This window comes from Muscardinus avellanarius (assembly GCF_963383645.1).
Source record: "Muscardinus avellanarius genome assembly, chromosome: 3".
Taxonomy (NCBI): Eukaryota; Metazoa; Chordata; class Mammalia; order Rodentia; family Gliridae; genus Muscardinus; species Muscardinus avellanarius.
Genome location: NC_137788.1, coordinates 153,458,465 through 153,483,647, shown reverse-complemented (window position 1 = coordinate 153,483,647; position 25,183 = coordinate 153,458,465). Strand labels below are relative to the sequence as shown.

The 25,183-nt window shown below is 45.2% G+C and overlaps 1 protein-coding gene across 1 annotated transcript in view; it reads right to left on the bottom strand.

The window, feature by feature from the left end:
* Positions 1–2,186: 2,186 nt before the first annotated feature.
* Positions 2,187–25,183, bottom strand: part of CHD2 (chromodomain helicase DNA binding protein 2) — a gene marked incomplete at both ends in the record, with an annotated part of 111,875 nt that continues 88,878 nt past the window's right edge. The window contains 7 exons of the mRNA XM_080692751.1: positions 2,187–2,520; positions 6,101–6,344; positions 14,825–15,038; positions 17,179–17,278; positions 18,839–19,017; positions 22,547–22,681; positions 24,656–24,793. Of these exons, the coding sequence (XP_080548877.1) occupies positions 2,187–2,520; positions 6,101–6,344; positions 14,825–15,038; positions 17,179–17,278; positions 18,839–19,017; positions 22,547–22,681; positions 24,656–24,793 (1,344 nt within the window). The remainder of the gene's footprint in view (positions 2,521–6,100; positions 6,345–14,824; positions 15,039–17,178; positions 17,279–18,838; positions 19,018–22,546; positions 22,682–24,655; positions 24,794–25,183) is intronic.

Below are 25,183 nucleotides of genomic sequence, written 5' to 3'. Positions count from 1 at the left end.
ACACCATCCTCAGATTCCTGGGGCAGCTCCTCCCATTCACAAATGAGAGAATTTCTACCTGTGCAAACTTGTGTTTTGATTTAAGCACGTAACACCCATACTGATTTAAGTCAACGAGGAAATGCCTCTCTCCCAACTCACTCTTCAAATATACCTCGACACCTGAACAGGTGCTCAACGGGGATACTGTAATTTTAGAATTGATTTAACACTGATTTGGCTGATACTGCCTTTTGCTACATCATATGGCACTCGTGGTCCTGCATGTGAACAAAAGGAAGTTCCTTTTCCTCATAATGAGACATCTTTGGGAACAACTCTCACCTATAAAGGACCGGAAAGAAAAGCTGTGGTGAATCTGGATGGCGCCTGCGCCCCCTCGCTGCCCACAGGGGCTCCCCTCCCACCCTGCGCCCTGCACTAAACACCCGCCCTCTCTGGCTTGGACAAGACAAATGCAGAGTAGTGTCGATATCATCGGCAGGAAGCTTCATCCACGATTTCCTTTCTGCAGGTGACCACGGCGGGGACTTGCCTCCTGCTGCACTCAGCGGCCGCAGCGGGTCTCCTGGCGGGAGGACCACAGCTCTGAGGGCACGTGAGGCTGGGCTTGGAGGGGCCAGGGCGCTGGTGGGCACGGAGCCTGGGCTCTCGCCTGGGAACTGTGCAGCAGGGCAACAGCTCTGGCCACCTGGGGAGGGAACTCGGCCTGCCCTGGCCTCCAGCAGGTTCGTGACATGGCAGAATGAAGCCATCTCGCCGAGTCCCCAAATCAAGTCGGCACAGGCGCTCACCCCACACAGGCCATGAGCTCTGCCCCGGGCACTGAGAGGCACACCGTATGTTCAAATTGGCTTTTCTGCCTCCACCTAGAAAGGCCCTGGATACAATACTGGCAAGCTACATTGATCATGAGTGAACCAAAAGCCCGGCATCGGCACACTTGAAGGATCCTGCAGCCCTGATTCGGCTCCAGCCTGACTCTTACTGTCTACAGCTCAGCCACCCTGGCCCTGGACGCTTCCTATCTGGGGGAAAAATTTAACTTAGATTTATGCTTTACAGATCTTATTCTAAAGGAAACTGGGTTCGATTTTAATCATCTGGACAGGCAGTGGAGATGTGTTCACCACAGGTAACTTATTCCACCTGATCACCACAACCATCAGGGGGCGTAGGCCTAGAGCTGTGCAAAGGGGACTAAACAGGCCTTCTCCAATGCGGAGCACAGCCTCCGGCCCGCCGACATCACCCGCCCAGACCAGGACACCCACTGGCGCGGCCCCTCTCCGGGATGTGTGTCTTCCCTCCCACCACAGCGACCGAAATCCACCAGGGATCCCTGTACCCCGGCCACATGCCCCTCCCAACCCCCCCGACCCACTCAGCCCCTCCTGGCCCATCAAGTAAGACCCAGGCTGCCCTCTCCCTGCCTAACTCACAGTACTGCAAAGTTGGCCAGAGACCCATCCAGGAGACCACCCCTTTGAAATGTACAGAGACAGTGTAGGGAAAATTAGTGTTGGTGAGGAGGAGGCAGCAGTGGGGTTGTCTCATCTCCATCCTCCACCCTCTACCCCACTCCCACCCTGTAGATTTCGCATAATGAGGCCAAGCGTATCGTTTCTCCCAAGGACATTTGTGGGGTGTACCTGCTCCCCTTCGAGTCCCCTGAGGGGAGACCCACCCGCTCACCCCCACTCTCGTCCCCAACAGCAGCATCCGTCATGTTACGGTGACCCAATCCACACTGCCCGGCAGGCCCCGGCAGCCTTCATGCACCAACCAATTCCTTCCCCTGACCACCGCACCAAGGCCAGGAACACCGAACCTGGCAATAAAACATTCACAACTCTCAAGATCCCCGATTCCTTCACTGGACAACAGCCCAATGAAGCTGGTACCCAAAAAGTCTCCTCCTCCTCCTCCTCCTCCTCATCTGAGCACCCTTCCAGGCGGGAGGCCAGAGTGAGGCTGGAATGGGTGGGTGCCAAAGTGCAGGAGTGGTGACCCAAATCGGAGCCGGCCGCCGGGGGCCTCCCACTCCGTCAAGTGCTCCTTCAGCCGGCGAGTCGACAGCAGCATCATGTCCAGAAACCCCGCTCACCGGGCTCGATAGCCAGCCACCGCCGGGCCAGACAGACGCGCCCCCAAGATGCTCCTGCTCGCCCTTCCTCCACCCTCCTTTAAGTCTTCCGGACATTCCAGTTGTAGTCCGGGTTGTTTTTCTGTTCTAGAGATCTCTCCAAAGGAGACCTGTGATCCAGGGGGGACTTGGAATCATGAGGAGACTTCTGAGAAGGGGGCGAGCGGGGATCTGAGACCGCCGGGTGCAGTGGGGGCAGGGGCTGTTTGTACTCTCCCAGTTTGTCTGTGTGGAAAGAGCGGTAATGGTCTGAGGGTCCCTGGCCATGGTAGCCCATAGGGGGGCGGTGGTCAGACATCCGACGGAAATCCTGCTGGTGGTAATTCTGAGGCCGGAAATCGTCGGATCTCCTCCGCTTGGAGTCATGATGGTGCCTGAAACAGATCCAAGGATTAGTCTGAGGATGAGCTAAAAGACCAGACTCCCGCCCATGCCATCACCCACTGACATCTCCTCGCACGCTCGTGTTCCGGGGACTCAGGGAAAATGCTTATGTTAACAAGATAAAAAACAAACAGAACAGTTACAAAGAGCCATCTTCCACATGCTGGCCAAACACCCCCATAAATGACAGGCCTGGCCGGCCCGGTAGTGACATGAGTACGTCCTTGAGAACATGCTTGAACAATCGCTGCTGGCTTTGTAAGACATACACTCTTCAAGAGAACAAGTCATACACGTCCTCCTATCCCTTGGCCATGCTCAGGAGAAAAAGGCCCACAGAAATTATTTTGTAAATTATCAGTAACAGCATAAACCACAATCAACCTAGACATTCACACAGTATGTGAAGAGTTATTTTAAAATTTGACTCAATGTATATGAGAGTTCCTATTTTCCCACATCCTTGCCAACATTTACTGTTTGACTTCTTGATAATTCCATTTTAACTGGGGTTAAATGAAGTCTCAGTGTAGTTCTGATTTGCATCTCCCTGACTGCTAATGATGTTGAAGATTCTTTCATATATTTATTGGTCACTTTTATTTCTTCTTTTGTGAAGTGTCTACTTAGTTCAATTGCCCATTTCTTGATTGGGAGATCGGTGTGAAGATCCCTCAGAAAACTGGGAATGGATCCACCATATGATCCAGCTCTACAACTCCTGGGCATCTTTCCAAAGGGACTGACCTCACTACAGTATAGTAACATGTGCACTTCCATGCTCATAGCAGCACAATTCACAGCTTACGGGACCAGCCTAGGTGTCCGTCAACAAGTGAAAGGATTGTCAAATTATGCGAGAGCCACACAATGGAACTCTACTTAGCGATAAAGGACAAAATTATGTCATTTGCAGGAAAATGGGTGGAGCTGGAGAACACTATGTGAAGTGAGATCAGCCAGGCACAGAGTGAAGGGCCAGATGTTTTCTCTCATACGCAGAAACCAGAGAGTAATGGGATACAGGAGGGATTCCTGATAATGGTGGAGAAATTCTAGTGGACGGAGAGAGGTGGCCAGAGAGGGAAGAGAAATGAAGGAATCGCTTCCACTGATGACACTGTATACATATGTGAAGTTATTAATGCCAATCTCAGCATCCTACATGGGGAAGATGATTGTGGGGAGAGGCGGGGGAGCCTCCCCAGTGCTTGCACAAATGTCACCATCACCATGAACTACTGTATGATGTGAGACCACAACGTGCCAATAAAAGTATTTAAAGATAAAGAAGTGTAAAAAAATTCAGAGTCGAAATAACTTAAAAAATAATTTTGCCAAAAAAAATTGACTCAATGTGAAGAGTACTGAACTTCTTAGCTTGGACCCTGATAAACTGTCCATTATGCCAACAACAGAATGACAAACGCCAATTAAAGAACAGGAAAAGGACTTAAATACACATTTCTAGTCGGGCGTGGGTGGCGCATGCTTGTAAGCCCAACATTTGGGAGGCAGGAGACAGAATACAGACTGTTGGCTCCCAGGGACTGGGGAGAGGGGAGAAGGGGGAACAGCTGCTTCATGGTTGTAGGATTTTCTCTGGGTGATGAAAATGTTTTAGAGCTAGACAGAAGAGGCTACACACATGACGGATATACTCAGCCTCAGCGACCTGGCGAGGCCCTTCGCAACAGTGAGACTGTTTCAAAAATAAAGAGACTGAAAAATAGGGATGGGGATGTAGCTCAGAGGTACAATGCCCCTGGGTTCCATGCCAGTACCACGGAGAGAGGGAGAGGGGGATGGGGAGAGAGGGAGAGAGGGAGTGCCCAGTGAACACACTGGGCACTGGGTGACTGGGTTCCAGTCAAGATATCTGCCTGGCTGGCCCGGAGCAGCGCCCGCTCCCTGGGGCACGGCTGATGAGGCACAGCTTCCAGCTCTGCTCACTCCCATCCAGGCTGCGACGCAGGGAGGACGAAAAGCGGAGAGACCGCAGCCTGCTGGCGGACCCAGGCAGGCAGAGGCCAAGAGTTCTGCAGGGACACAGAAGCCTGAAGAGCTACCGAGGGCTCTCCCCCAGGAGGGCACAGTTCAGAGCTGAATGTGACTCGGGACCAGGTCAGGGAAGAGCCACCCAAAGGATCTGGGGTGACGGTGCTCTCAGACCCCGCCGCCACCTGCCTGTGCCCTCAGCCAGGAGCCCTCTGGAGCCAAGGGCCTGGGTGCAGTGCCGGAAGGCTCCCCCTGAGGTGGGCAATAGTGAGCCCTTGACTGAGCGCGGCACCTGTTCACCTAAGGAATCTTACCAGCAAGACCTGAATGCATCAAACTGCTTCGTAATAACTTACATCTCTATAAGAATACACCAAGCATTCAACAAGGTAATTTTACCTGGCATCTAATAAAAAATGATCAGGCATGGGAAGGTCCCAGAAAACAAGACACATCAATGGAGTGTTAAATTAATCAACTAAAATTAGCTCAAGAGCTGGGCATTGTGGCATACACTTGTAATCCCAGTACTTGGGAGGCTGAGACAGGAGGATCCCAAGTTCGTGGCCAGCCTCTGCTACTTAATGAGGCTCTCCAAAACTTAGTGAGGCCCTGTTTCAAAATAAAGAATAAAAATTAGGGCTTGGGTATAACTTGGAGGTAGAATTCCCCTGGGTTCAATCCCTAGTACTGCAAAAATTTTAAAAAAATAATAGAAGTTTAGCTCAAGTGCACAAATAAGCAGACAAGGACAGTGAAGCAATTCTGATAACCTACATTCCAGATTTTTGGGAGTTAAATTGAGATATAAAAAAACAAATACAACTTTTAGAGATCAAAGTACCAGGTATATAGCCTGCTTTTCCAGATTTTCCTAAACAATAGCATGTCTAAAATATAAAATACAAAGGATGTGCCTCAAGCTCAGAACAGACATTGAGAGAGAAAATCTGGTGAACTCAAAAACACTGCAATAAAAAAATATATATTCAAAATGAAACTGAGAGAAAACAACTTTTGAAAACAGATGATTGGCAGGCTGTGAGACAACTCAAGCAGGGCAATACAGTTATAACCAAGATTTCCAAAGGAGAGGAGAGAGTAGAAGGACAGAAAGAATATTTGAAGAATACTGAAAGCATCTCAGTATTCCTGGTGCACACCTGTAATCCCAGTACATGGGAGGCTGAGGTAGGAGGATCCCAGGTTTGAGGCCAACCTCAACAACTCAGTAACATTCTCAGCAAACTTGGTAAGACCCTATTTCAAAACTGAAAAACAGGGCCAGGGGTAAAGCTCAGAGGCAGAAAGTCCCCGGGTTCTTGAACCCGCTGTGCGTGTCTGGCCTCACTCCCTACTTGACCGTTCCCCAGCACACAGTGAGCGCCAGCTGTCTCCCATCGAGACTGCTCCCAGCACCCTCAAGTCTCCCTGAAGGCTGCGGCATCTGAGCGGATTTGGAAGCATGGCTGACACCCAGCGGGACGTTCAGTTAAGCACCTGACAGACGAGCCCACACATCTACACCACCGCCTCTCCTCTATAAACATGGCGATCGCGCCCGGGGCACACCTGTCGTAGTAATCCCTGTGTCCCCGGTGGTCTCGGTCACTGCTGTACTGGTCGTAGGGCCTCTTTCGGGACATGTTGTTAGGTCGGTAGCCTCCAGAGCGGTGGGCGTCCACGTGCCGCCGGTCCCCATAGTGGTGGTCCTTGTACCAGTGCTGCTCGTACTGATGGTGCCGGTCACCGCCCCACGGTGGATTGCTGTTGCCGCCATAGTTGAACTTTCTTTCCCTCTGCCATTCCCCTCGATCTGCAAAACAAGAAATGACTGAATTTCACTTTCACTAAAGCTTACACCGAAAGGCTGACACACGTCGCAGACATTAAACTCCCTCCTTTAGCTCTGTTGCTGCTGACTGATGCACCAGCAAGGAGTCCTAACACTGTCCCCACACCCTGAATTCTCAGGAAAATGGAAATTCACCACCCCACCCCCTTCTCAAATCCTAAGAACTGCTGCTTTTGTATTCCGTACCTGCTCACTTTCCAGTCTGTGGTGGACCCTTCGCTCAAAACACCTAACCCACAGAGTAATTTGGAAAACAGTGCCAGCTCCATTTACGAAGTTTTATTTCACTTGCTAATACTGCTAGGCTGAGCCTGGTTTCTGGAAATCTCTCCAGGCTAATGCTTACTGATTCTGTTCTTTCTTAGCTCACCACCAAAAGCAGACCTATTCGTCCTATGAGAAGTAATTCTTCTAACTGCACGTGCATGAGCTTTCCAACTCTTAAAGACAAGGACAAACTAAAATCTTTTTTTCTTTTTGGTACTAGGAATTGAACCCAGGGATGTTCTTCCACTAAGCTATATCCTAAGCTGTTTTGATTTTTTATTTTGAGACTTTTTTTTATTCTGCCAAGTTGCTGAGGTCAGAAGATCACGTGTTCAAGGTCAGCTTCCCAAGCAGCTGGGATTACACACACAGACATGCAATACAGTACCCAGCTAAAATTCACCTAACTTCTGTGGCCTCCCTCTTCCCCTGAGGAAGACTCACGCTTGACTTAGAAAGGGTAGTAACAGCACAGAGGCTGCTGAGTTGAACTGCAGCCCCAAACAGAATCCTCCCAGAACCCCTGCGAATGACCACTTGGAGGAAATGGGGCCTTGCAGGTGTAATTAAGTTAACCATCCGTCAGTAAGATCCCCTGGGGTTTGGGTTGAGCCCTAAAGCCAATGACAGATATCCTTTTAAAAGAAAGATACTGGGAGATGCAAGACCCAGAAGCAGCTCACGTAGAGCTGCGGGCAGGGATGCGCAAGGTGCAGGAGTGGGTCACAGGACCCCACACCAGGACTGCCTCGCTCTCATTGCTCAGAAGAAACACACCCTGCTGACACCGTAACTTCAGACTCTGGCCCGTCAGAGGGTGAGAACATCAGTATCTGATATTTTAGGCCCCCGGTTTGTGGTAATATGTAGCCCCGGGGAACCAGCACAGAGGGTTACTAGAAGGAACTACGGGAGTCATGGGAAATCCTATCTTCTGTCTACAACTCTTAAGACCTAGGACATGCCACCAAATAAATGTCTCTGCTCATTTTGCTGGTATCCTAGTATTTTTCTACAGTCAAAGAATCATACCATTGAGGAACCTGTGCATCTTAGAAATTGATACAATTAATAAGAGTTAATCAATGGCTTACATTTTTTGCTGATCTAAGTGACACAGACGACCACAAAGTAAAACACGACCATTCAACCTGATAATTAACAAACGCGGGGTGCAGTGGCCCATGCCTGTGATCCAGTACTTGGGAGGCAGAGATAGGAGGACTGCAGCTTCAAGGCCCGCCTCAACAACCTAGCAAGACCCTATTAAAAAATATATATATAGGGCTGGGAGTATAGCCTCGAGGTAGAATTGTCCCTGGGTTCAATCCCCAGTACCACACACACACACCAAAAGAATAAAACACAACACGAAAGGACCATTTGAAGAGGAGTTCCAATCAAATGAAAGACTTCAAATAAAGAGCCAATGTCTGCAGTACAGAAGAGATGCTTGAAACTCAAGCCAAGTCACTATTTCCAGAAAAAAATCAAAGAGCTTTTCTTCCTTGAAACTTCCATGAGGTAAGGTTTTGAAGTATTAAGAAGGTAAGTAAGGAATCCGAGGTTTAAATAAAAGAATGAAGGTAGCTTTTTCTTTCTCTTAAATGTATTTTTCTTTTGCAGGTAGCTTTAGGAGGAAGTTCTATTAAAGAATTCAGAATATAAAATAAATGACATATGCACAAGTACAAAACTAGCCTAATCGCAAGAGTCAGTGTAACTAATACAACGGGTCCAAGAGCATGAAAGCAGTTCCCAGTCGTTCTGGCCTAGCCATTAGCTTCCTTCTCCTCCTGAGATCCCGACCAATTGAGAAATACTTCGAGTTTTAAGAGTAGAAGACTTGGAACTTCTGCTTCCAGGTAAAATAGCTTTCAGCAGAATTATACTCTGCCATGAACAATGAGAAAAGCTGGATATAAACAATTTATTCAAAGGCACTGAAGAGCCACTGGAGAAATCAAGACTAGATGGACTAGGATTCCAAAGAACAACCTCAAAAAGTCAAGAGCCGCCAAGCATGGTGGCCACACCTGTAACCCCAGCTACTCAGAAGGCGGAGGCAAAAGGACTGCAAGGTCAAGGGCACCTGGACTCCTTATTAAGATCTTGTCTCAACGTAAAAAATAAGAAGAGCCGAGAGAGAACTTAGCGGTAGAGTACTTGTCTAGCTTTCACAATACCCTGGATTCCAACCCTAGAAGTACAAAAAAAAAAAAAACTCAGTAAAGAGCTGATTTCTGCAGTCACTTAAGAGCTGTGTGATTCTGAGAACAGGTAAGAGGCTGAGAAGGATCGGGGAGGGATCCCAGGCAGCGGACCACCACAGGAGGGACGGAGAGACCAGCAGGACTGCGTGAGTCTTTCAAGGACAGAGTGGCCCTGGGGACCGCAGAGCTTTCAAACCAGCTTTTACCGGGCCGGCTTCTTCTAGAAGTTTGCTGCATCTGCAAAAGCAGGAGACTAGAAGTCTAAGCTGAAAAATACAAAAAGCAGAGCAGTTTGGGGCAGTCTCATGGTGCTATGGAAACAGACTAGAGATGAAGGGGAGGCAGAACCTCAGCGGGCATGCGGCCCAGTTCTCTGAGAGCCAAGCCCGAGAAAGGGTGGGACGCCAAGCGAAGCAGACCACACAAGGCCCGCCCCAGGTCCAGGGAGGGAGAGGCCGAGTCCCTCTGGGGACTCTCTCTCCAGACGTCCTAGCAGGTTTAAAATGCCATATCCTCTGTTTCAGCAAAAATAACTAGGCATGTCAAAAGAAAGACCTGCATGATCAAAAATCAGGGGAAAAAAGCATGTAACAGAAATGACTCAAAATAATTCTGACCCTAGCCAGGTGTGGTGGTGCAAGCCTGTAATTCCTGTACTTAGGAGGCCGAGATAGGAGGATTGTAGGTTCAAGACCAGCCTAAGGAACTTAACAAGACTCCCTCAGCAACTTAGCAAGACCCTGTTTCAAAACAAAAAATTAAAAAAGAACTGGGGGTATAGCTTGGAGGTAGAAAGACTCTGGGTTCAATCCCTAATACCAGCAAACATGTCAAAACCAAAAATAAAACCATATATCTTTAAGGAGTTAAGAGGCAAACCATTATAGCTATTTTTAAATAGCAATAATTAATTTTTTGTGTGTGTGGTACTGGGGGTGGAACCCAGAGGCTTTCTACTTCCAGGCTATATTCCCAGCCCTATTTTATACTTTATTTGGAAACAGGGTCTCACTAAGTTGCTGAGAGCCTCACTAAGTAGCTGAGGCTGGCTTCGAACCTGCATGATCCTCCTGTCTCAGCCTCCCAAGCGTGGGGATTACAAGCATGTGCCAGCACGCCTGGCTTATAATTAATATTTTTAAGAAGGAAATGGGTTTTAAGCTTAAGAATTTTACCAGAAGACTTAAGTTTAAAAAGAAACATACTTCACTTTGACTATTATGAAATATTTGAAAAAAATTCCTGTGGTGCTGGGGATTGAACTCAGGGGCATTTTACCTCTGAGCTATACCCCTACATCTATTTTATTTTTATTTTGAAACAGGGTCTCACTAGGTTGATGAGACTCTTACTGCTTATTGAGGCTGCCCTCAAACCTGCGATCCTCTGTCTCAACTTGCAAATACTGGGATTATAGGCATGTGCCAACCAAATCTGGCTTGGAATATTTTAACCTCTGCGAAATAAAGATCGTACATCATGCTTCTTTACCTACTATATTTACTTTTTAAATCCTATATTTTCTCTTTATTACTAATAAATTCATGTTCATTTGGTGAAGCAATACATAATGGATAAATTACCAGCCTCTTCCAATCTCTCCTCCATTCTAACAGTCCCAAGGTCACTAACAGATATATTCACATCTTTTTCTATGCTTATAAAAGTATATTATTCAAACATATACTTTTTTTATGGAAAAAAGTTTAGCAGTTCCTCTAAAACTTAAACATCGAATCACTCTATGAACCAGTCCATCCCCAGGTAAGCAGGGCTGGAGACGTAGCTAAGTGTCTGCCCTTCCAGCATGAGGCCCTGGGTTCAATCCTATACTGCTCACAAGGACTGGGGGAGGGGGCATGCTCAAACATTTGTACACAAACATTTTCATTGGTATAATTCACAATAAACAAAGTAACAGTTAAATGGCCATCAGTGAATGAACAGTTGATTAAAACATGGTTTTTCCATACAATGGAATATTATCCTGCCATAAAGAGGAACCCAAGTACTAATACATAATGTGGATGAAACTTGAAAATACCATGTTAAGTCAAAGAAGCCAATCGTAAAAAGGTCACATGTTATAAATTGTCCATGTACATGAAACAGACTAGGTTAAATCCACCAAGAGAGAATACAGGCTGGTCACTCGCTGCAGGGGGCGGAAGGGATGGGGAAGCGGGGAGGCATGCTTAACAGGATGGGATTTCCACTGGGGATGATGGAGAAGCCTGGAGACCGGGCAGAAACAGGGGCCGTGCAGTGTGAATTCACTAAATACCACTCGGCTGTTCACTGACAACGGTGACAAAGTTCATGGCTAAATGAATAAAGTCACAAGTACATACACATCAACACAGGCGCGCGCGTGCGCACGTGCGCACGCACACACACACACACACACACACACACACACACACAGATTCAACTGCTGCTGCTGCTTATTTTTCCTTCCAATCTTTTTATTAAAAAGCTAGCTTGTTTTTTTGTTTTGTTTTGGTGTTGGTTTTTGGGGGTACTGGAGACTGAACCCAGGAACATTCTACCTCTGTTTTACACCCTCAGCCCTATTTTATTTTTTATTTTGAAACAGGGTCTATGTTGCAGAGGGCCTCAATAAGTTGTTGAGGTTGGCCACCAAAACTTTGATCCTTATGTCTCAGCCTCCCAAGTCCTGGGATGACAGGTGTGCCCTAGCACACCCGGCTCAGAGGTGTGTGTGTGTGTGTGTGTGTGTGTGTTGGAGATTGAACCCAGGGACATTCTACCTCCAAACTAAAACCCAAGCCCTTTTTATGTTTTTATTTTGAAACAGGGCTTTGCTAGGTTGCTAAGAGTCTTGCTCCACAGCGGAAGCTGGCCACGAACCTGTGATCCTCCTGTCTCAGCCTCCCAAATACTGGAATTACAGGCATGTGCCACCACGCCCAGCTGTTCTTGTTAGTTGATAAGACTAGGTACAACTATCCTAGTAGTCATTTAACCGGTCCCCTAAGGAGCGGGTTCAAGTCCCTCCTGGCCTGTATGGTGAGCTGTTCTCATGTCTATGAGACAGTCTACAGGAAAAGCAATCACTGTCAACAATGGGCCTGTGCATTCAGATCCCTTCAAATGATTTTCTAAAGTGAGTAGCAATTTCCACTCTACAACTCATATATATTGCTCAATTGATTGATTAATTAATTAATTTTTGCAGTACTGGGAATGGAACTCAGGAGCATTCTACCTCTGGATTACACCCCTAGCCCTATTTTATTCTTTATTTTGTATTTTGTATTTTGTTTTTTTGTGTGTGATACTGGGAATGGAACCCAGGGGCTTTCTACTTCCAGGCTACACTCCCAGGCTTATTTTGTAATTTATTTGGAAACAGGGTCTCACTAAGTTGCTGACAGTCTCACTAAGTGGGTGAGGCTGGGTTCGATACTGAGAGATCCTCCTGTCTCAGCCTCCCAAGTACTGGGATTACAAGCGTGCACCATCACGCCTGGCTTACTCTTTATTTTGAAACAGGGTCTCACTGAGTTTCAGAGGCCTCACTAAGTAGCCGAGGCTGTCCTTGAACCACGATCCTCCTGTCTCGGCCTCCCCCCAAGTACTGGGATTGCAAGCGTGCGCCATCCCACCAGCATATTATTCCTTTTAATTTTTGTTGATCTCAATAGATAAAAATTAATTTACTCATTATTGCTTAAATTAACACTTCTCTATTTAGCAAAATTAATCATCTTGCCAGAGAGCAGTTTGAATTTTCTCTTCTATATGAGTTCCTTCTAACCTTTTATTTTTAATATTTTTACTTTTTCTTTAATCACATCTCTAAAACTTTAATTCAATCTTCATTCTTTTGAGCTTTAAGAATGCGATTTCAACATTTTTAAGTGAAAAGTTGTGTCTATTTGTCACATACAATGAATTTTAAAATATGTGTATTTAGGCCAAGAGGGTGTGGTGTGTAAGCCTATTTAAGAGGCTGAAGCCAGGCTCAGGAACACAGTGAGACCTTGTCCCGAAACAAAATAAGAAGGTATCAGGAGGGTGCAGGGGTAGACTGCTCACCTCACTTGCACGAGGTACCGAGTTCAATCCTCAGTACCACAAATAAATGAATAAATACATAAAATATGAATAATTTTGAAATGACTATATTGACTAGTAATTAACATAGGTATGACCTCACCTGCTTGCATTTTTACGGTAAGAAGACGTAAAGTCTCCTCGGTGGTCTTCAAGAATACAGCCCATTGTTATCAGTCACCGCTGTGACAGCTCGTCTCTTTTCCTTCCCCTCCTAAGTTGCTCATCTTTTCATCGCTATCTCCTTTGACGCCACTCCTGGCTCCCCAGACCCTGGCTCCACTCTGTGTACTACTTCTGAGTTGCCCCTTTTAGGTTCCACATATGAAGAGGTCATGCAGTGTTTGTCTTTCTGCCCTTGGCTTATGTCATTTAACATAGCGTCCTCTAGATTTATCCATGTTATCACAAATGGCAGGATTTCATCCTTAATAGCTAAAACTACTCCACTGTGTATACCAGGTTTTCTTTACGCATTCCTTTGTTGATGTACACTCAGGCTGATCTCAGGTCTTGGCTATTGTCAATAAACATGCAACAATAAAGAGAGGAGTATAGATATCTTCTCAACAGACAATTTCATTCCCTTTGGATATGTACTCCTAGTGGCAGAATTAATGGCTCATATGGTAGTTCTATTTTTAATTCTGTCAGGTACCTCCACATTTCTGTAAATGGCTATACTAATTTGCATTCCCACCAACAGTGTGTAAGGGTTACCTTTTCTCCATATTCTTGCCAACACTCATTATTTTTTGTCATTTTGATAAAAGCTATTCTAACAGGTATGAGGCAGTATCTCACTGTGGTTTTAATTTGCATTTCACAGATGATTAGTGATTTATGCATTATTTAATACACCTGCTGACCACTTGTACATCTCTGTTAAACTGAATTTTTGAGACTAAGAGGTCTCTGAAATAAAGGGTTTATTGAGCTTCAAAGATGCTAGCCAGAAGGTAAAAAGATGAGCCCTGGGACAAATTCCCTAAGCCACCAGCAGCACGGCCAGATAGCAGCTGGAAGAATGTCCACTGGGTCCCCAGGACCAGGGGGTTTTAGAGTGAAATTCTGGGGAGAAGAAACACGTATCAAGTACACTGACCCTACATTGGTTATAGACAGAGGGACGGGATAACGTGAAGTGGGCAGAGTCCTGGGATGGGAGGCTTGTCCATAGAGAGGTTTTGCTACTTCTTGGTTGGTTGGTTGGTGGGTTCCCACAGCGGAATGTGACGCGGCCTTGAAGAGTGATCTTCAGCACATGGGGAAGGGACGTGGAGTGGTGTTTCTTTGTCTACGTTGGTTTAGCGTGAAGCTGGATTAAAACTTTATCTCTTTCTTCCCTCCATTCTCTGGCCTGTAACTTAGATTAGGACACCTCGAAATTCTTCTCTTATGTCCCTCTCTGAGAAATGTCTACTCTGGTGCGTTCCCATGTTCTAATCAGGGTGCTCTCTTGCTATTAGGTTGAATTCCTTCCACCCTCCAGTGGAGGTTCGGTTTCTGAGTATTTCCTCTCATTACGTAGGTTGTCTCTTCACTCTGTTGATTGTCTTTTGCCCAGTTTACTATTTGGTTATCTTTTTGTTCGCAACTTATAAAGATTCTTTCAGTATTAGCAGTTTTAACCATTTACCTGTAATAGGAATATAAACTTTTCCCTAAATCTACCATTTGTCTTGTTTGTTGTAGCTATGTTCTTCTCTATTTAAAGTTGGAATACATCTTTTGGATCATTATTTCATGCTTTATCTCATCAAGAAAAGAGAGGACAATGAAGTCATGGAGAATAAAGCACCAAGGTCCAGCTGCGGTCTTTGGAAAATGAAATGACTGAGGATTTTAGCACCTCTTTTAAAACTCCACTCAACAGCCTACCTGCATTACTAAAGTGTCTCTTGTTGGGGTGATTGTAGTTATCTCTTGGGTGTCCATGCATCTGGGGGCCATGGGAGGCAGGCAAATGAGGCTTCTGAGGGTGGAGGTGATGTGAGGTATGGGACTGAGAGATCAGAGAATCCCGGCTTGAGCCTGAAGCTTCTGGTCGAAATGGTTTCTTGCCACCAATCATGTCCTCTTTCTTCTTTTGTTCCTATAAAGTAAAAAGGAACCAGAACAGCTTAAGATTCCAGGCTTAATTCCTGAGAGGAGACTATAGATCATCACATTAATTTACTCTTGTCCTTCTTGACCTGCCATTTACTTTCTTTTTGATAAATGCTCACAAATTCCACTGGGTTCTCAAGAGCATCAACAGCCTAACCAATGATGCAGCTGCCGTGTCTGTCTACCAGGTCACTGCAAGAAAATCAACCTCCACTGGCAAGTGCCCATGAAGGCATGCAAGGACTGCTCGACGACCCCGTCCATGGCTGGGAAAAAGCAGCCAGGCCACCAGCACTCTCAGGGGAACATCCTGCTCCACGCACAACCAGCACAGAAACCTGTCCAAGACTAGCCACAAGCAACCCCGAATGTGGGTGGGATTTAGTTCCGAAAGCAAAGTCATCAAGCTAAACATCTCAACGATGGAGGAACTTCAGTCCTTTGCCACACAAGTAAAACGCTCAATATTAGAATATCAAAGCAAAAAAGAAATATGTCAAATCTAACCACCAAGGAGAATAACTGCTAATAATTAATTTGGTCCATATCTTTCTAAGCTTTCTCTATGTTTTTAGAGATTATAAGACAAAATTTTTTTTCACTTATGTTGTAAAAATCTTCCCATGTATTTATTTGCACATTATAATATTCAGTGGTTGAATAGTACTTCCTAATATGGATATATCATGATCTACTTAACCTATTTCTTATTGTTGGACTGCTGAATCATTTCCACCCTAAACATGTTTGGTTTTTTTTTTTTTTTTTTTTTTTTTGGTGACACTGGGGTTCCTGGAAGCCCTTCTACCTCAGGGCTACACTCCCAGACCTATTTTGTATTTTTTTTATTTGGAAACAGGGTCTCTTAAGCCAGCGAGGCTGGCTTCGAACCAGCGTGACCTTCCTGTCTCCGCCTCCCAAGCGCGGGGATTACAAGTGTGCGCCACCACACCTGGCCCCTAAACATGTTTAAATCCTTAATTATCCCCTTAAACTAAATTATTAGAAGCAGACTAGTACTTCTGATAAATTTTGCTGAACTATCCTCCAGAAAGTGTGACAATATACACCCCCACTGGATATCACAATTTTTGTTATTGAACTTACAGTAGCTCTGATATTAATGCAGCCCTTTATCATTAGATCTTCAGAGCCTTATCCTAACTTTTGATTCTGCACAAAGGCCTTCCCTAACCCTTTTATTCCCTTCTGAGGCCACACCTGACTCTTCTTTCACAGACTTTTCATAATACTTAAGATTTACACTAACACTCCACAGCATTAGTCTGTTCCTGCTGTATACTACTCGGCTGTGTAAAATAGACTGCAAGTGACTTGAGGACATTACTTCTCGGGCCCCTGGCAGCATCCCGGGCACTGAGGACGACACACTGGACCAGGGCGGCCAGAGCTCTGCCTTCACAGAGCTGACCCACGAGTGAGATGGTTGAACGTTCACAGACTGGCTCTAGAGGGCTGGTGTGGGGAGACTCCATGTGTTGAATCGGCAGATACACGGGAGGCTGACTCTGCGGCAGGAGCCAAACCACCTCTGCACCCGCTCCAAGAGGGGTGGGGGGCAGCTTCTAGGCACAAGTAAGCATTTATGACCCTTCTACACATAGAGGCTGGAAAAACACCATGTACATGGCCCAGAAAAGAACAGGAAAAAATCATACTCCTGCTCACAATCCTGTTACCTATTAGGAGCCACATTTACAAGCTACTGTAAGTCACGTGCATAGGGAGCAAGAAAAGGCTGGTGAATGGCTGGCTCCAGGACGTAAGAACGCAGGCTGGTGAATCATGGTCTACACTTCAAAGCATGGTCTGGCCCAGTGAGCAGCGCGGTGTGACTAGGGAGGAGTACCCTGAGAAACGGCAGCTGAGGCAGGGAAAGAGCACGCTGCACGGGACAGGAGGGCTGCGAGGCACACGCCTGGTGCACAGCTCTCGTCACCTGCTTGGACCTGCACCTCCAGCTCTAGAGCGAGGGAAAGAGCCAGTGACCTTCCTAGTACCACCAACCCTCAGGATCCCAGGACCACCTGCCCAGGAAAACACTGGCTAAGACATTTTTATGTGGAATTTTGTTTGTATGAATTGGGATACATTTGGTACTTTACCTCCTCTTCTTGAGATCTTTTCTTATGAGCCATCTTGTATAACTTATGTAGCTTCCGAGCATCAAATTCTGTAAACTTGGAAACAAAAATCCACAGGTTCCTAAAAAAATAATAATAATAATTAACAGTCTTGCTAAATTAGAGAATGAAGCTAGGTGTAGTAACACATGCCTGTAATCCTTGTACTTGGGAGGCTGAGACAGAAGTATAGCAGATTTGAGGGCTGCCTCAGCAATTCAGGAAGACCCTCAGCATCCTGTTTCCAAGTTAGAATAAATAAATAGATAAATAAATAAATAAATAAGATAAAATATAAAAGGCTGGGGCATGTAGCTTGAACGTAGAATGTCCCTGGGTTCAATCCCCAGCTACAAATATATATAATTTAAAAAACAAAAATTGGAATGAACTCTTTATTCTCCTTATGGACAACATGTAGTTGGATTCTGCTGTGGAATATTCTCCAAGTACAGAAATTAAGTTACAGATATATCTTTTTTTTTGGTGATGGTGGTACTGGGGTTTCTGGAAGCCCTTCTACCTCCGGGCTACACTCCCAGACCTATTTTATCCTTTTTTTTAAAATTTGGAAGCAGGGTCTCTTAAGCCAGCCCAGCTGGCTTCGAACCTGCTCAATCCTCCTGTCTCCGCCTCCCAAGCATGGGGATTACAAGCATGCGTCACCACGCCCAGCGATATAATACCTTTTTATGTGCTTTTGTGAGAGTTTGACTGAGGAGTCTTAGACACAGATTCTATCAATAGTTGCAAACTCTCACTCACAGCAATGGCATCTGTAGGTCTTCCTCTACCTTTCTCCTTTCTGGACCCTGCCACACACTGCGCCTTCACGACCAGCTGCTGGGGCCGGCACTCATGGGCCATCGCTGCGCTGCTGCCCTCCCTCCCTCCTGGCCATCCTCTGAGCCTGGCATTTCTTCCCGAGGCCTTTCAGTGACTCCTTGCACCAATCAGTCACACTCAGCCTAGCATGGCATTCCAGATGGCAGGAAATGATACAATAAACAAGGGTTGGGAAAGAGAGGCCCAGGGAGGCACAACGCGTGGGAAAAGGCCCTCATGCCATCTCCAGCTTGCTAACAAGCTGTTTCACCAAGCCATTGACAAAGCACTCGTACAAGTTCTCTAGCTGGAAAAGGTGCTGCGGCAGGACACACCTTCATTTCTAAGGCCTCGTACAAAGACCTTCAGTCTTCTTAACAAACAGCTGATAGTTCTTGTGGTCTTGCCCTTCATTTCAACCTCACTGGTTGGTAAAGAACCATCCAATTAGTTAGAGTAAATGGAATAATATCTGAATATCAATCTGAGATGAGTAAAATAGTTACACTAAAAGGTCTCTATCTCTTTCTGATTTAAAGAGTCTAAATTCTGAGAATAGGCCAGCAAATTCAGTGCCCTTCTTATAAAATACATTAATTACATCATCTCGCCCGCTTTAAAAGGCAGGTCTTGGTGAAATGGCCTATTCTGTGAAAAAGAAGTAGAAGCCTGCAGACATATTTCCAACAGATAAATTCTGTTAAGAAAAGTACTTTCATACTGCTCTGTTAAATACTTTTGCCTACTCTGTTACACAAAGACCCACCACATACTCTGTCAAAGCAAACTGGACAAACTCAAGGCCAAGGTGAGTTACCTTCTCCAGAGTTTGATGTGCTCCTGGTCAGAGTAGGCTTTAAGGCACTCAGCTATCCGGTCTCCAATTTTGAGCAGGCAGTTCCGGGTGTGTTCCAGCTGTTCTTGCACATTGAGTCCCTTGTCAGGTTTGTCCAGCTGTTTCAGTGCCTTTTTGACCGGCCTCATCCTCTCCTTACACTGGAACAGGGAAAAAGAGAAGAGACATAAGGCTTCCCCTTTGTTTACCAGGCCCCTGCTTCTCACTGGGGAAAAGACAGCCCACTTGTTCCATACAGCTTCAGCATTCTGAAAACCCTAAAACCTCCATTGCTTTGCGGTAACTCCTACACCTATACACTTATGATCTAGACATTTTTTTCAACTAAAAAAATTTTAAAATAGAACTCAGGGGTCTGGAGGCACAGCTCAGTGGTAGAGTATTTGCCTAACATGCACAAGGCTCTGACTTGGATCTCCAGGGACCACAAAAAGGGGGAGAAAAAAAAGACTTAAAATGACATGACACAAGCTGGAAGGTGCATATAAATGACCGTAATAATCAAGACACACACACATATATAAAATTCTTATAGAAAAAGTAAGAAAGGTAAACTACCCCAAATAGTCAAATGATATGAACAGGTAATTCACTGGAAACACGAGCGCCTAATAAATGCTCAGCTGCACCACCATTTGGCTCGCAGAAAGGCAAAAACTACAGGCAGAAATATTCAACTATTTCCTAGAGGGAAAGCAATCAGAGCTCAAATTCATCACTGTAAGGAGTGCAGATCTCTACAACTGTTTCGAAGAGTAATTCGGCAATATTTCATGTTTAATGTAGTGGTGGCAGATATGCCAGGGAGAGACCTGGTCTTTCTCTCCAGCCACGCACCCTAGAGCAACTTCATGCGTGTAAAGAGATATCTGTAGCGACTTCACCCCAGAGCCTTTATTGGTAAACACTTGGAAAACTTGACCTCCATCATCATGGGAAAGACTGGACTATGGAATGATAAAATAGAGAAAGATGACATTTAAATTAGAGCCATGATTGAAAACATGGTTAAATCTCAAAACTGTAGGGCGGGGCGGAAGTTATATCATAGAAAGAGTGCATCATTTACATAGTTTAAACACAGGAAAGCAGTACTATATGTTGTTTGTGGGTACACGGGAGACTGTGGTACAGTGTTTAAGAACCCGTGCTTCCATGCCAAGCTGCTTGGGACAAAACTCCATTCTCTTCTCTTGGCTGGGCGACACAAGACATGCTTGTTATTCAACTTCTTCACCTTATTTATTTATTTATTTTTGGTGGTACTGGGGTTCCTGGAAACCCTTCTACCTCCGGGCTACACTCCCAGATCTATTTTTTATATTTTTCTTAATTTGGAAACAGGGTCTCCTAAGCCAGCGCGGCTGGCTTTGAACCTCCGCAATCCTCCTGTCTCCGCCTCCCAAATGTGGGGATTACAAGCATGCGTCACCACGCCCGGCTTCTTCGCCTTTTTTTTTTTTTTTTTTTTTGGTATGGGGACTAAAACCCAGATGCCTTTTACCTTTGAACTATACCCTCAACCCTTTTTATTTTGAAACAGAGTTGCTTAGGCTGGACTGGAACTTGCACAATCAGCCTCCCCAGTACTAGAATTCTAAGTGTGCACCACCATGCCTGGTTTCCCTCACCTTATTCTTTAATACCTAAAATGGAGGATAAGAACCTACCTCTGTGCCCATTATACAGAAATTATACATAATGCACACAAACAGTGCCTGGCTCTTTATGTGAGATACTATACTCCTTACAGACATGAAGTGATAAAACAGCTGGGCATGGCACGCCTGCAATCCCAGCACTGTGGAGGCTGAGACAGAAGGATCAAGGTTCACCACCAGCCTCAGCTACTTAGTGAGGCCCTTTGTAACTCATTGAGGCCCTATTACAAAATAAAGAATTAAAAAATAAGGCTAGGGGTATAGCTTGGAGGTAGAATGCCCCTGGGTTCCATCCCCAGTAACACACACACACACACACACACACACACACACACACACACACACACACACACAGTAGTAGTAAAGCTCTAAAACCACACACATAACGCCTAATTATCAAATCCAGAATCATGGGTTCTTCTGAGGGAGAAGAGCATGGGTTGAGAGAAACACAAGGCCTTCAAGTTTATACTGATTCTTAAATTTTTCATATTTAACAAAGCTTCATAGTGTCTCTATAATGCCTATTATGTTCCTGAAATTTGTCTGTACTTTTTAAGATTTTATAATATAAAAATAAGATTAAATGAGACTCTATGTAAAAGCACTGTGTACCTTATTTACTTTTAGAGATAAAATCTTGCTAAGTTACTCAGGGTGACCTTGACTTCCTGGGCTCAGGTGAACCTCCTGCCTCAGCCTCTCACCATCTAGGACTATAGGTAAATGTCACACACCTACCTATAAAAGCATTTTTAAAATGATGCTACAGAAGCATCAGATATTATTTTCTCTTAACAACAGTGGGCTAAGGAAGAACTGAAATAGAGATCAGAGAGCTGGCTATATATCTATGCATTTATTCAATTCACTCATTTACTGCTATACCTATAGTATTTAAGCAGACTTTATATAAAACATATGCCTTCAGAGGGCTCACAAACATAATATATATTAATACCTTATACATTATATATACTATGTGCACCTATGCATGTAGGTTTTAGAAAATCAAGAAAAAGAAGCTGAGAGAGAGACTGCCTCACAGCCCAGGGTCAGCATGTCATCTGCTGCTACAGGCAGAAGCCCTTTCAGAGTCAGAAGATTACAGCTGCTCCAGGGAACTGGGACTGGTGGGAGTTTGGGCAGAGGAGACCACAGAGATGTGGAGGGCATCCAGGATTACAGCACAGTGAAATCCATGCACGCAGCTTCACCAAGGGTGGAGGGCCCTGGAGACGCACTGGCCTTATCCAATCTCAGGCAAGACCTGGTCCATGCATATTCTGGCCCATTGTTTTCCCAACCTCCTATTAGGAAAGAGAGCTGCATTTCCTGGGTTGTGCCTTAGCCCTTAGCCCCAAAGCATGGAAGCCAGAAGCTCCAGCATGCTCACCACTGCCACATACACTGCACCAGCTGGCCTGGCCCCACAGAGGCCTCTGTCGCCTCTCACAAGCACCGCAAGATCCTGCAATGTGTTCCTGTGTGAGCTACAGCCTAGCACTGCTGCGTCCTTCCCTCCCCTCTTCTTGCACTGTCACTCTTCCTTCAGAACACAATTCAAACATCACTTCCTTAAGCCTTGCTGGCATGTGGCTAGCTTTCAAAGCCTCTTCCCACAGCATCTCCATGGTATCTGCTATCTCTCCTCCACAGCCCGCTGTAGTAGCACCAGCATGATTTGTGTAGTCTTCTACACAAATCTACAAGTCTACAAGTCTACAAAGATAAACAACTTCATAGCTCTGAGTGATGGCAGACAGAAAGCATTCATTCTTGAAGTAGAAGCATAAGATATGAAATGCAGCCCCTGGATTTTTTTCCTCACTAGAAATTATGTAAAAAATCACTTTGGGCCAACCTGGTTCATAACACATGCTCTTCAGACACCATAAGCAATGTTTTTCGGAAGTAATGTACAAACGTCTGCATCCACTGAAGCTCCGGGCAGAGCCACAGGAGCACTGTGGCTCACACACCAGCATCCCTCCACTTGGCAACTTACGATGCTGAAGGTCTCCTGGTCCAGGTCATCATCCTCATCCTCGCCGATGGGGACAGGTTCACTTCCTGCAGTAATATGGACAGGACCCTGAGATCGCTTTGATTTACTTGAAGATTTGGCATCACCACCTTTAGGCTTTTAAAAAAGAGTGACAAAGAGTCGTCATTTACACAATCCTGCCTTGCAACGTGGACGTCACCTGTGCTACATTACTACAGTGGGGAGATAGGAAGGCTTCCGTTTACACAAACATACAAAATTAATAACTTAGTCATACAGTATTCCCACTGCTTTCTCTAAAGCCACCTAATCATAACTTCAATTTCATCAATGCTATTTTGGGGCTTCTATTCTCTCTCATCCAGAAAATGAAAAAAAAAAAAAATGTCATCGAAAGGTTAAAATTGGACACTGGCAAAGCTCTTCTGGAATATCATGTAACAAGTTTTATCCACAGCCTACCCTTTCTTTGTAAGCTGTTATTAACTAAATTATTGTAAATGACTGAAATTTGCATTTATCATCATGGATAAATCTCAGACATTACATAGAATAAAATGTATCACAGTATCAACTGTATACTATATCAACACATATATCATGGTTTCACATCAGAACACTTACAAATATAAAGTGTACAGTACATTTTATTATAGTTTTCTTTCTCTTCTTTCTCTCTCTCTCTCTCTCTTCTTTCTTTCTTTCTTTCTTTCTTTCTTTCTTTCTTTTTTTGTGGCACTGGGTGTGGAACCCAGGAACTTTTCTACCTCCAGGCTACACACCCAAACCTATTTTATACTTAATTTGGAAAGAGGGTCTCACTAAGTTGCTGAGGCTGGCTTCAAATCTGTGTGATCCTCCTGTCTCAGCTTCCCAAGCGCTGGGATTACATGCCCGGCTTGTTTTATTTGTGGTTATATAAAGTGTATATAACATGTAGTATAAGTATAAAATCACACTAGGAAGGTGTCATACCAACATCCGAGTAGTGTTTATGAAGACAAAATGGGGAAGAAGAGTAACGTATCAGGAAACATAATGGGGACCGCTTCAGCGGCTGACGCATCCACAGAACACAAATACATTAACCAAAACACACCATTTGAGTAAATGAAAGAAAAATGTGAACAGTCGTAATATCTGAGCAACAGATAACAGATGTTTGCTAAACTGTTCTCATGCTTTTATTGTTAAAACATTTCACTTTAAAAAAAGAATGTCTTTCTGCAGGAGGACAAACGTAAACATACTGGTCAGAGTGTGAGTTACAACCTTAAAAACTGGAAAGCGGCCGGGCGTGGTGGCACACGCTTGTAATCCCCGCGCTTGGGAGGCAGAGACGGGAGGATCTCGCAGGTTCGAAGCCAGCTGCGCGCGCTGGCTTAGGAGACCCTGTTTCCAAATAAAAATGTAAAAATAGGTCTGGGAGTGTAGCCCGGAGGTAGAAGGGCTTCCAGGAACCCCAGTACCACCCCCCCCCAAAAAAAAAAAAAAAACTGGAAAGCGGTTTCAACATGGGGGATTTGAATTGCATCAATCCATTACAGCAAATACAATCCTTCCCATGATTAAAAATGATGTTTAACCCTTACTTATTCACTTGGAAAGTTGTTTACCACTAAGTGGGGAAAAAAGGCTAGCCACTGGTCACATTTGACTTTTTTATTTGTACTTATATGCCTAGGAGGAAAATTTCAAAAGTACTCATCAAGAAATCAAGAGTTACCACTGGATGGTAGAACTCTGGCAGTTATTTGTATATATGTTTAAGCAATGGCTGAGGCCTGATCACAAAACATTTTTTTCAGAAGCCGGCAGGCGCTCGTGCGATACTATACCAATTTTGTGGTTTGGGATGAACAAAACATTTCCAATATGATGATTATATAACGCTGCCTACTAATGCAGACTCTCACCGGTTCTATCTCAAACTCCCCCTCCCTGAAATCCGTAATGAAAGATAAAGTGAAGACCCTCTGTAGTCGAGAACCCCGACTTGCACAGCTCCTCCCTCTCCCGCTAAGCAGTGCAAGCCCGTCTCCCAGGGCCTCCTAACGCACGGCTGCTCTGGGCCCTCCAGGCGGCAGAGGGAGAGCGTGGCACTGGTACCTTCTCCTTCTTCTCCTTTGCCTTCTGTTCTTTCTCCCCTTCTTTGTCTCTCCTAGAACTCATCTGCTTTTCCTTATTCTCCTTGTTCTCTTTCTTCTTCTGTTTTTTCTTCATTGGGCTTTTTTCTAAGCCATCATCCTAGGAAACAAACAGGGCTATGAAGTTTTGAAGTTTTGCAATGAAGTTTATACTCCTTCAACATCCTGGAGAAAGCAGCACGGTCGCTAGTGGCTCCACTGTGCCTGTGCTTGGAAGGAGCTTTCACCCAGAGCCTCCAGCACTCACTCAGCAAGTCCTAACGACCTGCTGGTAATCAGTCAGGCCTGTGCCGGCGGAGGCTCTTTACTCAGATCCTCTCACTGAATTCCTTTCACTCTTGTCGCAAGTCCTTAAGACAGACATTATCAGACAGCGGGTGGAGCTCAGGGGTAGAGCATCTGCCTAGCACCTTTGAGGCCCCTATGTCAATCCCTGGCAGCAGGCGAAAAAAAAATAAAAGCCATTATCATTCTAACTTCACCGACTATC